Here is a 17041-nt window from a genome sequence, read left to right as displayed (position 1 = left end):
GCTGTCCTTTTCCCCCTACTCAAGAAGAAGAGTTACATGTGAGTTCCGATCGTGATATGACAAACAAATCTTACTTTTTCTTTCCCAAGCTGGCGCATAACCTCTGGACCAATAGGAAGATCGATGACCCGCATCCTACAACTTCAAAGAAGTATTTTTATCACACCCGAGCAATGGACCGGGGAAGGAGTTTCATTCATTTACGGAGTTTGGAAGCGAGGACGATCCAGGATCGACTGCTATCTGAAGAAGTGGAGTGGAATGAATCTGATTACCCATTGGCGTCTGCATTGACGCTTCTGACTAGCCCTACTCTGTGTATTTTGCGTTTCCTTATTCATGTACTCATGTCTATTTGTATTTGTATGATACTGATATTGCAATCGATCTATCCCTTGGTCCTGCCAATCGAATTGTTAAGTATGTTTTTTCCCTTTCGAGAAATGGTGACAGTACCAAATGCCGAATTAGCGGCTGTACCAAATGGTCAATGCCTCTGGGGTTTCCCTTCTCTTCAGCTCTCTCCGGTTTCACCGATGTGTTGTGGCATGAAAAACAGTGTACATGCACGCTTAGACGCCCTTGCTTAAGGCATTCATCTATACTCTCCCGCGGGGGAAGCGAGCTATTCCTTCAATAATGCTTGATCCATCCTTTAGGGCACAAGTCATTCCCCAGAATAGATCCCTTCGGATAAATCTCTAAACTAGAATCCATCAGTAGTAGTTAAACTCGGAGACCCGTCCTGTAACCCTACTCCAGTCTCGCACATCCCATCCAGGCAAAGCAGTCTTGCCAAACGTTCTAATTGTTGAATTACTACTTGTAAATATGTATTTCCTTTAGCTCTACTCATTGAAGATTTCCCTCGTTATAGTAACTGACAGGTCCAGGTCAAGAAGGAGGTAAACAAGTATGTGTTCAAAATCCAGTTCAACTAAGCGCTACTCACTCATTGAAGTAAGAATTTATTTCTATGGAAAGGCAGAGGTAAACTCATGTAAGTATGTCTGCCAGGCTAAAGCACCCAATGCTGTCTCCACCAACGGATGGCTTGGGAAAAGAAGTACAAGCGGCGATGGAAGTTGAGTAACTGTCTTGGAAATATGTAAGTCGGGCACATATTCTAGTTCCGATTCTAGGCTATCTATAGAAGAATGGAGTGTTAGAAATTCTACTATTTAAGTTGTTGGTGCAGAGGTAAGCAAGTCAGTCTCGGGTGGGAAGTAAGCACTATCAACTCAGGCGGGTCTTCAGTCCAAAGAAAAAGAAAGCGGTGGTATGTACTTGAAAATAGGACTCAACTTTTTGATTGAAATAGGACTGTACTAGCATCTGCAAAAGGCAAAGCATGACCTATCGTGTAGTACTTCGGGTGTCGATCCACAGGGAAAATACCTGGGAGAACTGGTTGGTTTGCACAAGCTCAAATATCTTGGCCTAACCTAATTTGTAGAAACCTGCGGCCTAAATTAAAGACTAATTCTAAACTAAAGAAAATAGAAATCGCCTAAGGCGCGTGCGGCCAAGGTCTTCCATAGGAGCTCGAAGGAAGAGGTTCTGAATAAGTATACAATTTATAAGATGCAGTGGATTAGCTAAACATTGAAAAGCTGCCAATCTGAGGGAATTTGTTTGCATAAGCTACATGTGCTATAAAGCAATCATGTACTGAGTACAAAGCTATTCCATTATAGTGAGCAGTATCAAATACGTAACAAGCAATAGAAGCATCCTGGCAGGTGTATAGAACTAGCAAAGTGGTTTAGGAAAGGGCATATGAATAGGCAGTTTGGCAAGTGAGTAGTTTAGGTCCTTTAGGCCAAAGAAAAGGCCGGGAGCATTTAGGTAGGCCTATCACTCAACCGGCGGCAGCCGATCGACTTACACTAACCGCGTTGGCAGAGCTACTCAATGACTCATTAGATCCACGAATTTCCCCATCTGCGCAGGGCTTCCGCAAGGTTCTCGACCCTTCTTCCGTGCATTAACTCAATGGCCGTCTATGGATTATATGGTTCAGGTGGACGTGGTCAAGTGTTTCGATAGCATAGACCATCGGTTACTACTTGAACATTTGTCTAAGCTCTTAGGTACAGATAACACTCCTCTCATTGACCTCATCAATTGCTTTCTCAAGACACCGATACTTTCTAAGAAAGGGAATGACTACTCAAACAGTGAAGTCGGCCTTCCACAAGGATCACCGATCTCGCCTGTTTTGATTCAATCATTCCTGCATCAACTCGACTTGCAATTCGATGCTATGGCCCAAGAGGAGAATGGGGATTCTACCAAATACATCTATTTCGCTTGCTACGCAGACGATATACTATTCGGCATTCCTATCGTAGGTGTTGGCGTCATGTCTAAAGTCTTCTTTCGAAGGCTGCAAGAAGTTCTTGACCGTATGTCCAGTAAGCTATGCTTGAAATTAACGTCTATTGTACTGCAACGATGGAGGGCTCCCGCAGTCGAGGAGGGCAAAGATAGGTTTGCAAACCAGATTATTGGCTGTTACATTCAGACACATGAAATGCTAGATGTTATATGCAGCAAGGTCAAAACTGGGCTTTTATTTGTCCCTATAGAAAGATTATTCACCAAGCGCCAGGAAAGCTTTAGCTTTGCCATAGAGTGACAGTCGGGGGGAGCAAGAGAGAGGGAAAGAGGCAAATGAGAAAGAAGAAGGAGCAGGGTCGAGTGAAATAATTGGTACATTGGGTTCCCCCCACCGAGCGGAGCCAAAGGAAAGACAAGGGTTGAGGTAATCGCTATGAGTGTTCAGGCTATTCCGCTTATGCTCGGGATGCGGATAAGAAGCTATCAAAAGGGGATGATAGCAGCCACCCATATGGGCAGCTAGAAAGAGAACGAGGAAATGTGAATCACGATCCTTATTCGATAGAGGAGTCGGGGGACATTGGTTCGAGTCCAATTCGTGAATATCAGAAAGCATTGTTTCTCATTGAACTATATACGATACGCGCGCACGAGGAAGGGAGAAATTGATTGCGTTGTAGTCATTTTCCATCGGATTCTTACGGATGTAGTGAAAAGTAAATGTTTCAGTCAAAAGTAAGCTGCCGACTATGATGAATGCCAGCCCGATCTGTAGCTGATCTTTGATCCCGAGCTTGAGCTTCTCTTTGATGTCGGGTGAATTGAATTTCATATATGGAGAAATGTGTCGCTAGTCCAAGTCCGCTATAGAATTGTTTGTCTATCACTTCGGCAACGAAGGTCATTTCTTTAGAAGATCGATACTGGTAGTTGCTTGCGGTGTCTGAACAAGTTTCGAAAAAACTATTGTGTCTGCATTTTCCTAAAGATTGCTGTGATACTGCTAGTGATATCTTTCCAATAACTGACTCAGCAGGTTCAATTGAGGTATCATTCGATTGATATTTCGAACCGTGTAGTGGTTAGGATCCTCTTATTGCCGTCAAGGGCTATTTTGGTCGATTCCAGCCAGAGAGTTATGAATAGAAATAGCAGACCTGATTCGAGACAACACGAAGTTCCCGTTTGCAGATCTACATTTCTCAGGTTCAGGCTATTCGTGGAGTCGATCACCACCACTTGAGATAGACGATCAACTTCATTAAAGAAGCAGTCATCTCTATACAGGAAGCAACATGTTTTCTATGGTCCTATGAAAAGGTTCCAGTGGGTTTCTCTTGCTGAATGGTGGTAAAACACCAGCTTTCATTCCTCACTGCAAGCTACTCCTTTTGCTGCTTTTCCTCACTCTTTGCCTGGGCCAACAATAGATTAGCCTCTGGGTCGGTCAAGTGATAAATTGGCGAGATTAGTTATGGAAACTGGGACTTCTGATTGTTCGCGAGGGATGGCTGAATAACCTACTTTGCTTTCCATTTAGGGTAATAGGATGCCACTACTTAAACTTGCTTGCCTAGACACAAGATAACCTATAGTTTGGGTACTGCCCTTCGTGGTGCTTGCTTTCCTATAATCTGTAAAGCTTTAGCTTTCACAGAAGAGATTTCAGTATCCGATTGCTTTTTTGACTAGAATTCTCTAGTTCACTTCACTTCTACGCAATGTCATTTCTTGATTCAAAGTACTTATTTTCTGATTGGAATTTCGATCTCTTGGCAACAGGTTTCGCTTCTGCTGAGGAAAAATTGAACAAGCTACTTCTCAAACCAAGTCCGGGTGGGCTTTTGAATTCAGAGAAGGGAATTCCAGTTCTGATTCTAGTCTTTGTGCTCAGTTCAGTTCAGTTCAAGATGGGAAAGTATTGCTTGTTTCCTAGAATCCTAAAAGGGGTGCTTGTTTTCCTCGTCCGGGCTCTCCTCTCCCCTTTCTGTCCCAACCTTCATTCCTGCTTTTCCGCCAATTCACTAATTTCAATAGTTCAGATCCAGCACTTATATCCCTTATATATATAGATAGAATCAGGTATCTGCTTTCCATGGTTCCTGATTTCGGTATCTTTCTTGTCTGCACTTGATGAAATCCCTTTCTTTTCTTCTTGGCATACAGATTGGATTCTTGTTGATCCAATCGGTACTCTTGAATTGAGGGGTGGCCGTGAAAGAAGAACTGTTTTGATGATATGAATGAAAACAAGAGATTTCATTCTTCATGGCATATTTCAAGACTAGGGTACCTGCATTCTAGGTCTAGGACTTGTTGCTTCGGATCAGTTCCCTTTAGAAGCTGTTTTCCTCTTCTTCGATCTCGAATCCCGAAGGGGAGGCTCTAGTTGCCAAGTAAGAAAAGATCTCGGTAGTTCAATTCATGCATGTGAAAGCTTATCTGCCAGATACAGATGATACTTGCCACTACTTGACTAAAACTGGGACTTGAGGAGGAATGAAATTCTAAGGGAAATCAATCAACTAATTGAAATAGTGATATCGGTATCGGAACTCTGGAGAAGGGCCCGGCCTAAGCGCCCTCTTGAGACTTGGACTCGAAAGAGGGAAAGATTAGTGGGTCAATAACCAAGTTCCCCGATTGGATTCCAGTATCTGATCAAGTCGAAGTAAGCAAGTTCCGGATTCGAGTTTCCTTTTCTGACTGGAATTCAAGTAGGATTCCACATCCACTCGGTATTCTAGTTGTACCAAGTCTTTTTCTTCACTCTTTAGAGGGAAAGTATGCTTTGGATTTGCTCAGTGATACAGGTATGCTTGCCAACCCTGCTGCATTGTCTTGATCTCTCCCTGGGATTCGGAACTTGGATCTGGGAAAGGAGGCTTAAGAAGAATATGACTCCATATTAGTAGTAGTATGTTGCACTAGACTCATATGATTAGGAAGCGATAGAAGTTATCGAAAGCAAAAAGGATAGGGGCAAGTAAAGGGTTTGAAAGTTCATTCTCACCCCTACAAACTTTCTTTTCTTCTTGGCGTACAGAATTCTCTGCCTTTAGTCACCCTTAGCGTGAACCATCTTCTTTTCGAAGGACGGAGTCAAGACTCCTATCTATTCGTAACACTTGCACGATGAACTATTCGTCCCACTATCTCCCTTTCCATGAGACCAACTATACCCCTTTTCTACCTATACCTGGCTAGACTCGTGTACCTCGATTTACGTACATTCACCTAATTCACTAACGTTATTGCCTGCAATCGAGCAAATACCAATAAGACATTGATCTCTAAGGAGCTGTTACGAAGTGTCGCAGTCGCTGCTAACGGTAGGATTTTCTATCACGTTTTTTTCATTAACGTGCTTGCACCCACTAGTTTACTGCTTGCTTTAGCTTAGCTTTCCCGAAACCATCAACTCTTGCTTTTTGAGCAGGTTTTTACCAATCTGGTATCCGCTGCTGATCCATATTCTAAGATATCCGCTTTCTTTACGACAGTATCCTGTATGCTGACAAGATCCATGAAGTAAAAAGGAGGGATATGGACTCCATCCTATAAACTCAATATATAGAGGCTACTCCGGAAATAGGAAGAAACCACACTCATCATACAACACCGACTCGTCTTAGACAGGCTTTTCTAAATACTCAATTATACTACTATGTACTTGACTTGCTAGGAATTGGATGAAACTATTAATGCATCCCATTATCTATTTCTTCATTCAGCTATGAGAGCTAGAAATTGATAGAATTTATCCATTCTACTTCCTCCACTTCTTTAAACGCTTCTCCAATCACACTTATTACAATCTCACACACTTCTTCTTCTTCCTGACCTTGAGCGCAGCGCTGAAAATCCAGTATAGATTTCGTGATATATCAGGTATAGTGGTTTGAACCAGCTCATGCTTCAGTCCAAGTGTTTGCCGTACGCCTTCCTTAAAGGGCTTAGTTTAATCAGTAGTGGTCCTATCACGGGTGTCACATTCATTTTTACCTATCCGGGAGACCCTATTTGATTAAGAGATCCATGCGATGGCAGAATCCGTCACTAAAGCACCGTATTGAGAAATAGATACCCAGCTGAGGAGTAGATGAGGGGCAGTGAAATCCATCTAAAGAATGCCGTGGAAATGCTACTTGTTGAATATCAAAAATATAGGATATCGAAAGGTGATGCGAGCGCTAGCTCATCTTAGAAGTGAGGTGAAAGATTTCTTTGATTTCGCGATCGATCCTATTTTGCTGGTGAGAAAGCAGAAAGGATTGGAAAAAGTACCAACTTCTTGTAATTCTGTATGCCAGCTCCTATCATATGTGCTAAGAGGACGTTAAGTGGCCGGGGACTCTTATTTATGATCTTGTTTAGGTTTGGAAGAGCGGAAAAGCTAAGGTACATCAGCATGGGTTCTATTCTCGTCTTTCAAGTACCTACCCTGGTATCACCTATGTAGATTGGTGGGGCTTTAGGACGGACTCCAAAGTTGATTGTTGAATCTCAGTATGTATGGCCAAGGCTCACTCATTCAACCCGCGAGAAAAGCGAGTCTTGAACGAAGGAAGAATAGTTGCAGGATCCTGGGTTCGGTATGATCGTTCTTCCAATTCATACTAGCTACGATCTTTCCCTCCTTAGAGGATCCAGCAGTAAGGGACCTACCTATGGCCAGTAAAGAACCCACCTATGGTTGTCTCCTCGGACAGCTTTCAGAGCTTCTGCTTCACCGGTGTAACACAAGTGGTTCTTGGGCTTTAACTAACTAAGTGCTGGCAGTGATTTTAGGTTGGTTTCATGGTTTCTTCATTCTTGTAGCCTGTGTTGCATGTGTTTGCAGTAGCTTTGCAGATTCAGGACTATTGGCAACAGCCGTTGACCGTCTATCTTCTTCCCAGTTCCCAGATACAAGATTCTAGGCTTTGAGCAATGCAAAATGCTTGATAGCCAGGAAGGCATTTCACTGGGGTTCCTTTGGTGGAACTAATTCTTTCTCTATTTTCTTCATATCATAATTGAATTGATACCTGAATTCAAAGAAGAAATCAAGAGACAACGTTCCTGTTCCAGTTGGGGTCCAGACGGCTTTCATACACACGGATCTTTCCTTTCTTTTGGTCATGCGCAGGATTCAACTCAACTGAATACATTACATAACATATTTTTGATAGAACGATTCTTCTTGTCCGCAAGGGCAATAACGTTCTAAAGATGGGTACGATCGGTTGCACAACCATAACTCAAAATGGAGTATTTCTTGACTACTTATACAACTCTTTGGGGTCCAAAGATACTCTAAAATACTCATCAGGTTCGATACGATATTAATAGTGCTTAGCACTAACTTCCTTCGACCGGACACCACCACTGTCTTGTACTTAAGAATGGGTCTTGGCTGAAGGTATCGATATCCGGTGTGAATCAACTTGACACCATGGTTACGGTGAGGAAGGATCAAGTTTTATGCTCGCGCTTAGTGGGAAACCGTACAATTATCAACTCTGCCTCCGTTCCCCCTCTTTACCCCTATCTGAGCCCAATCGTGAAACCCACTCCTCAAATGATGGATTAGGTGAAATGAAACATGTACACGTCGTTCTTCAAATCCTTAGAAATCATATTAGAGTCTTGCTGGATCCATTAACACAAACAAGTGCAAGCGTTGGTCAAGTGAGTCCTTCTACAAAACAAATTACCCAAATCTTACAGAAATAGCATTCCCCTACCCTGTGTTAAGCATATAGCTAGCGTTTCTGGTGAACTTCACTTCACACCTAAAAAATCCCGATTGGAAAGAGAGAAACTTGACACGCTATAGTGACAGGCGAGGGCGAGCGAACCCCGTTAGCTACAATTCTATATCTTCTTTTTTGACCCCTTTGATTTGCCTTATCACTACAGCCACGGATTGAGCGAAAGCCGCTCAAATGAAGATCAGATCACGAAATCATTCTACGATGGATCGAGTTATTCTCTATATCTTTATATAAAATAAGAAGACAGAGAGACTCGGCTTCAAGATGGAGATTGATCATCTGCACCTGCTCATTCAATTATTCTATTCCGAGAAATCCAGACTACAATCTTCAGACAGAGGGTCCCTTCGATAAACTACTTGTCTCATTGGGAATACCCTCTTATGGAGAGGTAGATTCTGTAGTGGAGTTGACTTAGCTAAATTAGCAACTTATCGATTTGCTGTAGCTTTTCAAATCCACTCTAACTGAACTATGTTAATTATGGAATACCGCCTATCCTTAGAAAATAAGATTGTCCTTGTACTTGCTCTCTCATTCCTGGGAGTCCTTCAAGGGTATCAGATCTTGCTTGAAACTGGTTTTTCTATCGCGCTTCCCCTAGCGCAGGCAGTAGTTTGATAGCGAGTTCACCTTCCTAGTAACGTTTGCTCATTTCATTCATTCTCATTCAAATCTACTTCTAAGGCATGTGAAGTACCAGTTGTGGACACATCCCTTGGCAGAGTATCAACTTGAGATTCTTCTTTCACCCTCCAGGAGTTCGGTTCTTTTCTTTCTATATCAAAATACGACGTAGAGGCTGAGCCTGCCGATTGATCAGACTAGCCAACTAAGGGGCCATTCACTTCTATAGAAAAATTGGTGTACTGCACGAAAGCTTCTCTTTATGAAAACCCCTCTGAGTCGTCTATAGCCGCCAAATCCCTTTTGATTCTGTTGTCAGAGGTGCCTTTCAATTTCATTGACCTTGGTACTGCATTTCATAGATACCTTCGCTATTACAGTAACGCAATTCTCCACTGAACCCATTGACCTAGGTACCGAGTCTGTTATGCGTACGTCTTTTCGGACTCTTTATTTGTTTGTGGACAACAAAAATGCAAACATGAGAAAAGGGGACCATTCCATTTTGAACACACCCATCTATCTCATCTGACCTCTCCGAATTCCCGAGTAACGAACCATGGGCTATAGATGGTTGGGACATATCATCATCCGGAGGGAGTGGTCTTAATACCGATGTCTTTCTTTAACCTTTGGGAGGTCGAACCACTGAACCTATTTCTTTGACCTTGGGACCGATAGGAAGAAGAAAAAAAAAGCAAGGACGAGTGGAACGAAGGAGACTAGACTAGCGTTAGGAAGGACAAAGGAGACAGACAGAATTTACATTAGAAAAAGAAAAAAGGACTTTTTGAAGTTTGAGTGAGGATAATTGTCTTAAATTTCGGAGAATCGGCTGAAAAAACGCGGAATTGTCTTCGCCTTTGTAAGCGAAAATGTCCAGTAAAGCCTATCTCGCTTTTAGCCTTCATGGTGAATGGCCCACCCTTTCTTTGAACCTTGTCAATGATCGAACGAACTTACAGATATGAACTGAGTGCCATTTGATGAGTAAGATCGAACAAGGGAGAGGGATATGGAAAGGATGAAGTAATGAAAGAGGAAGTCATTGCTAGTAGTAACGACTTGTCACGATCCATTGGTTCATATAGAATCCATGTCCTAGGTGTATCAAAAAACATTCTTTTCGCTAAGCGTATATAATAAAATAGAGTGAAAGGGTCCACCCCGAAACCAAGGGGGTACTAACTAACAGCTGAGTCCTCTCCGAACCGCAGGAGATAGTTGCCCATCATACGGCTCACCAACTTCACTTGCCTCTAAGGGGGGCTCGCTCCGGGCAGGTTCGGATCACTTACTATACACGGCCCTACGAAGGGGTTAGGAGCGTTTTCAAGATGATTCTATCTTTGTCGAGACGAAAAAGGAACCCATCTTTTCGATTGAAAAATGTGAGTCTGTTTTGCCCACTTTATCCTTCCCCCTCTATCAAAATGATCAAAAAGGCATTTCAAATGCTTCTTATTCCCGTGTTTGATCTTATCCATCTCTGGCCCGCTTCCATGTGGGCAGAGACCCCTGTAGAGAATGAAGAGGAGCCAAGGATCTTACTCTCAAGAGTGCTTCGATAGGCTCCACTCTCTCCCCTCAATAAGTCAGGCTCCGTAAACCTGGGCTGAGATGGGGATAACGAGTCGACGATTGAAGCCCCCAACGTTCTGCCAGACACTGGACATGGGTAAGCTTTGTAAATGTGTAGAGCCAAGTGTAGTGTGGTGTAGTAGTAGGCACTTCTAGGCCCCTTCCCGGCTACTGGATCACTCCAGTGCTTCGGGTACTACGGACCCTCTGCCATCCATTGCAGCAGAGCCGTTTCATGAGCGGGGGGGGCTAAGCGCAGTTCTTTGAATCAAAGGTTTCATGAAATCGAAATCGATTCTTTTTTAGATATCTGGATAGATGGATGGATCTATCTTTCTATTCAGATATCTTTTGCAATCAGCCCCAAATCCTTGATTTGGCCAGGAAACAAAGCACTGCTTTGGGCCCAGGAAGCGAAGGGAATGAGCTCGGCTGCTTCTCCCCCACACTTCTTTATTTCTCCGTGCCCCTTCCGCATGCGCTTCGCGCGCCATTGGTGCTTTGCTCTCCTCTTATTTCTTCATTGGAGGGTTCGGATGGACTTCGCCGTTCTTTCCCAACGAAAATGGAAAGGGTTGTATCACATCGAGATGTCGATTCGTTTTCCGCCCCAAATGAGATGGGGAATTAGTCACCTCTGTCCCTTCATCTTTTTGAAAGGAATCGAGGCCCGGCCCGGCTCGCGTCGTTCCAACAACCGACGGGGAGCACCTCAGTATACGATCGCGCACAGTAACTGGGAGTCCTATTACACCTAAGGCCAACTTCCATTCACCAAACCCAGGTTCATCTCGTGTAGTGATTGTGGACTCGTACAAGGATATGGAGTCGACGGTTGATGTATCAGACTCGACCCTGTCTTTCGTAGCATGCATTCCCATCTGTGTTGCAACTGATTCGGTAAGCTACGTGTCCGGTGCACGAAAAACTGCCTTCGGTCTCCCAACCTTACTCATGGAAACCTTTCGGCCGCCCAACGACCTATAACGCTAGTCACTACTCCCACTGGGGCTAGGAAGTAAGCCCCACAACCCAAAGCAGCGAAGAACAAATAGAATTTGCTACAAAAGCCGGCTAACGGGGGTATTCCTGCGTATGAGAACATTGTAATGGAGAAGGTCATAGCCGAAATAGGATTCGTTTTGGCTAGAGCGCCCAAATCCGCTATATATTTGACACGGGTTTGCCGTAATGCTGGAACTATGGCGAATGCATCTATCGTCATTGATGCATAAATAAATATACCAATTAGTAGTGATTGAATTCCTTCTATGGTTCCACATGAGAAACCAGTACGAATATAACCTACATGTCCAATAGAACTATGAGCTAGAGGTCTTTTGACTTACGTTTGGGCCATGGCGGCTAGTGCTCCTAAGATCATAGAAGCAATGCTGCAGAAAAAGAATATTTGTTGTAATGTACCCCCATAGGAAGCAACAATAGAAACACGTGACATATTTGCAGAAATAGAGATTTTAGGCGCAATAGAAAGGAATGCTGTCACCGGGGTGGGTGAACCCTCATAGATATCAGGTGCCCACATATATAGAGTCAAAAGAGAGATTGAGTCCGAGGGAGAGGGGGGGTTTCTTGGGGCTCAAGAGATTGAATAGATAGGGCCCCACAAGTTGTTAATTCGCCGCTGGGGAATTCACACAAAAGGGAAGGACTTATTCTCAACGGAAAAAGTGCTCTCTAAACCGAACGTGAAAGTTGTTTTCCATCAGACGGCTGTTCACGTAACTCCACTCTCGGCTTGAATTATATATCCATTTGGTCCGCTCTCGGCCATTCCACACGCTGCCTAGCAGAGACGTGGTTATCTGAAGTGGATTCTCTCTTTTGTAGTAGATGCTGAACTTGCTGCTCAGTGGGCGGGCGCAGCAGCTACATGGACCCCTTTCTTTATGTTGTTGCCAGCGCTTTCCCGGGCCGAGCCGGAATTCTTTATTAGAACGTCGGCAGGCAAAGCCCGAAGGAAGGCTGCTATCCCCTCGGCCTTCTTCCTTTTCGATGAAAAACAAATCGACACCTCAATCTCCGAAAGCGTTTTCCTTACCCAGCTAATATCCCCCCTTCGTCGAGCCTTTCCTTTAGTGGTAAGGGATATGCACCTTATCTGAACGTCGGCAGGCATTCCGGAATTCTCCTTTTTTGGCCCCGGGTGAACATAGGCTCAAACATGATTGGAGGGGTCCTAGCTACGCCATGTGTTCAATAAAAAAAAAAGCAAGCCTCTGGGAAGCTGCAGGGATTACAAAAAGAGGGTGCTTTCCTGTGTTGCACTGAAAAAAGGACAAAGGAGAAGACGCTCTTCGACTTTCTTTCTTCCTCCCGCGCCCGCCTAAGCCCGGCCCGCGTTAGAGGGGAAGATTAGCAAAGCGGAAAAAGACAGAGGGAGGGGGAGCTGCATCTTATTCTCTTCGCGAGAACTTCAGGATCGGAGAAGCATTCGGAAGGGGCGAGGCCTTCATTTCGTTGGCAGAAGCAGAAACGATCCAATCCATTCGGGGTTTCGGGGAACCCAAAAACGAACTCTGTTTACTTTTTTCATAGATAGATGATATATATAGGAATAATATATACATCCCTTTACTTTAGATGTCTATGTATCTATTTTGGAATCATCTCCCGATTCTCTTTTTTTTCTAATTCGCACTGCTCTTTCTCTCTAAATTGCATCAAAGAAAATAGGGAGAGAGAGAGAGCAGATGGATCCTATCCCCTATAACGAACACTCATTCCTATCTATTGATAGAAAAGAAAGATCTTCATCACGGACTATGTCTTTGTTCTTTTTTTTTAGATTTGAGGAATTCCTCATATCCAAGGCAGCTCCCCACAAACACCCCACCCATATGACTATGCCCCCTTTTGAATCGACAGTAGATTGGGCTTCATAGCTACTTTCATTCTAAAGACGAATATTAGTCAATAGGCAGGCTTCTTTCAGTAGCAAACATATTCATTTTCACCGGGCTCCGCGCACCTTTGGTACTTCTGGAGGGCAAGCAGTTTTATAGTGACTTCTTTCTTAGGGTAGGGCGACGAATACTTCCAATTCTGGAAAGGTCATTGGGTCGCCTTTGGAAGCTAAAGCGAAATTTGTAGAAAGCCGGGAGAAAAAGCGAAAGCTTGCTCGAAACGGCCTATACCCTAACCCTCGGAAGCGAAGACGCAAAGCGTCACTTTTTTGAAAAGGAAGGAGTTTTTTCTGACTGAATCCATCCATAAAGCCGCCAAGGAAACAAAGTTCGTTCCCTTTCGTCAAGTGGGTAAGGTAGGCAAACCACTTAAGCTTTGCCTTAGACTAACGGAACAAAGCTAAGAAGTAGGCTGAATGGAAAAAGGAAAGGGACAAGGGCGGTCGTCGCTTGGCGCGAAGGCTGCTGGTTCGGTACGGTACTAAAGGTCCTCGGACTTCCAGGCGGTTTTTCTTTTGGGCTGCTGTGAACCCTTGGATCTCGCCAATACAGCCTCCTATGGTTTTCGTTACCGAGATACCTTTTCTTTTTTCCCAGGGATTTTTTGGGTAATCAGCTCCCATGCTGCAAACAGTCAAATCTGAACCTTGTCGCTCTTCTTTCCTCGTGGGCAGGAAGCACACCAGCAGCGTGCGTTGCGTGATTCCACTGTGTTCTTTGCACTTGACTGGGTGGACAGTTGACCGGAAGATAACTTCGATTCGCCCGGCCAGCAGGCGGGCGGCGTGCTTATCTTGTGTAACAACACTACAGAGCGAGTAGCTCTTCTAGTCGGGCAGCTGTGTGACAACACTCCTGAGAAAGCGGCGCTTTTGTGTAACATGCTATGGTCTCAACGCCCTTACGAGGTAGTGATGAGTTTCACGCGCTCTAAGCCCGGCCCGCGCGCAGTTAGGAGGATTGGCCGCTATCTGAGCGGTACCACCCACCCTACCCTACTACCTATAGGGGGTCGTCCGTCCTACAGCCGCCCGAAAAGGAACTGCAGTAATCTTGAATAGGGATCCTACAGCGATAAAAAGAATCCCCATAAAAATACCACTAGATCGAGCACCAGTGATTTTGTATCCGGTCAAAATCTGGGCTAATTGATCGAAGTGAGTAGCTCCAGTAGACCCATAGATCATGGAACAAATAGGGTGGGTAGGCCCAACCACCACACTACACGTATAGACGCGAACCCCCCTCCTTACCGTACGTGCGACTCTCACCGCATACGGCTCGCACAAAGACTCCAAAATCCATCCCGAGCTTTTTATTCCACCTCTCCCTCCTCTCCAATCCTTGATCAAACTAGCCTTCCCAGCAAGAAAACGTATCCGCTTTAGCAACAAAGTGCTCATCCCTTGCTTGTTCTTGAGCGCGCAAGGCGCTCAAGACGGTGATTCTTGCTTAAATAAGGGCTAAAGCACTCCAGCTTCGAACCTGGAGTTTGCAACTTCAAAACTACAGGTTTTAGCCCTCCTGCTGGGTGGGCGCTTCCTTCGTCTATCGTATGTCTCTCTTGGCTTCGTCCCGAACCAAGGAGGCATGATGGCGAGCGCGTGCGTGTGCCGACTGCAGAGACTACAAGCCGACGCCGGAAGCAACTTGCTTCTATTCTTGATTGGATATAGATGGGGAATCTCTATAGATCGTCTTTTTTCGACAACCTCTCTAAAACGCATACGATAAAATTGCACTTCACGGCACGGCAAAAAAAAAGAGCTTCGCTCGGTTGGCCCTCCTAGGCTTCTGCCTACTTTCTCTTCTCTTAAGTCTACAACAAGTGGGAGAGGAAGGATTCGAACCTACGTAGAAAACCTTCAACAGATTTACAGTCTGTCGCTTTTGACCGCTCGGCCACTCTCCCCTTCCCGGGGATACGCCCTCCTCAAAGAAAGGGTTCCTGAATAAGAAGGATGGCGGCCTTCGTTCTTAAGTTAAGAAGAGAAGATGGAACTATTAGATTTGCTAGCGTTCCGGGAGAATAAATAAGGTCATTTAGTAAGTTCATAACAATTTATGTAAAGCAAGGGGCAAAGCTTCTACGACAGCTTCCCCCTCATTGCCATCGTCGGCCTTCCCCAGCTCCCCTCCTTCGTTGCTTCTGGCTAAGCATCTTTCGGCGGAGGAAAGGAGGCAACTAGTCGCTTCTGGCGAAGCAGCGAGTTCATGAGCAAGTGAATGAACGAGCAGCGAGTGAAGTGCAACAGTCATAAGTAAGGCTCGCCATGTTCCTCAAAGGAGTGACCATCTTTTCTTCCCTTCTACTGAAACTGAGCGAGCAGCAAGCATAGGCAATAGTTTCCGTAGGGATGGGGCGCAAGCAAGCGTTTTCAGGCTCCGCTAGCTAGCGTACTCTTCTGCTATCAATGAAACCAAAAGAAAAAACCAGTGCCCTTTCGTATAGATCGAGACGCAGTACTTTTTCTTTACTTCTTCCATACTAGGAAGAATGGAAGGAAATCCTTCGATAACACTTCTTCCTTATTTGAAGAAATGATATCCGACGCCCGTGGAAACTCTTTCATTTCAAAAAAGTTCTTCTTCTTAAGAAGCAAATATCATTTCCTATTGATTTGTCCCCTGGATTAGACCTATGTAGATTCAGAATTATCCGTCGCTACGCTGTTCCCAAGGACTAGCAAAATCAAAATAGCGAAATTCTTGGGTCATCTCAATGGGTTTAGAAACCACACGTTTCTCTGGATCATCATAGCGTACTTCCACATATCCACTCAGAGGAAAGTCTTTTCGTAATGGATGACCCTCGAAACCATAATCTGTTGATATACGGCGAAAATCCGGATGATTGATGGAAGAAACACCAGACATATCCCATACTTCTCGCTCCCACCGGCCGGCTGATGGAAATAGACTGACTACCGGAGATATTCGTGTTACTTCGTCTGCACTTGTTTGTACACGAATGCGCGAGTTATACCGAGTACTCAGTAAATTATGGACAACTTCAAATCTGCGTTTTCGAGAGGGATGATCCACTCCGCAAATATCGATCGAAACTTGAACCCTTGTATAGGTATGCCATTTTAGAAAGCACAACAATGGAAATGGGTAGTCAGTATTGGTATAAGATCTATTCCCATGTTCCGATCTTTTCATTTTATGTTCCCATTTCTTGGGTAAAATCTCCCAACTATATTGGAAAATGGATTGGTTATCCATAAATGAAAATAAATAAAGCTTTATTTTGGTTCCGCTTCTTGCTCTAAGCAGAAAGACTTGTCGGAAATCGCCGGTTGTGTTGGTCCGACCAAGAAAGGCATGGGAGTGGAGAGGCAGAAGTGAAAGACTGGCTACCAATAAAGACCCCTCACTGCACACTTTTGAGAGTTATGTATCGAGGATCGGCTGCATGCTCTAGTGTTGAATCGGGTATAGAACCCAGGATGCTTGGTTACAATTCTGAATCCGCTAAACCATCGCTCGGGGAAAAGTATTATACAGAGCATTAGTACTTATTCTGATCCTTTCCTTATATTGAGATTCTAGTTGTTTATTTAAGTCGTATTCGTATCCTTACTGCGGTTTAGTAAGGGTAACAAATAAATTTATGCAGGTTCTATTTTATTGTTCCGAGACATATGATGATAGCATTGAGAATGAGAAATCTTTGCAAAATGCACGTATTATTAAGGAGTTCTGGAACGATTACTACGCTAAGTTGTTGGATATTGACAAAACGGAAAAGACTTCTAATGTTGATATGTATCAGGATGATGTTAGAAAGTTGTTGATTAA

The 17041-nt window shown here is 44.2% G+C and overlaps 1 protein-coding gene and 1 pseudogene across 1 annotated transcript; both read right to left on the bottom strand.

The window, feature by feature from the left end:
• Positions 1–10430: 10430 nt before the first annotated feature.
• LOC123429991 lies at positions 10431–14610 on the bottom strand (annotated as a pseudogene).
• A 1134-nt stretch (positions 14611–15744) lies between these two features.
• On the bottom strand, positions 15745–16465 carry LOC123409193 (NADH dehydrogenase [ubiquinone] iron-sulfur protein 3-like). The gene has a single exon (XM_045102160.1). The coding sequence runs from the start codon at positions 16463–16465 to the stop codon at positions 15893–15895; it is 573 nt and encodes a 190-aa protein (XP_044958095.1). The 3' UTR covers positions 15745–15892.
• Positions 16466–17041: the final 576 nt, after the last annotated feature.

Source organism: Hordeum vulgare, chromosome 1H (genome assembly GCF_904849725.1).
Source record: "Hordeum vulgare subsp. vulgare chromosome 1H, MorexV3_pseudomolecules_assembly, whole genome shotgun sequence".
Taxonomy (NCBI): domain Eukaryota; kingdom Viridiplantae; phylum Streptophyta; class Magnoliopsida; order Poales; family Poaceae; genus Hordeum; species Hordeum vulgare.
This window is presented reverse-complemented; position numbering and strand designations above follow the sequence as displayed.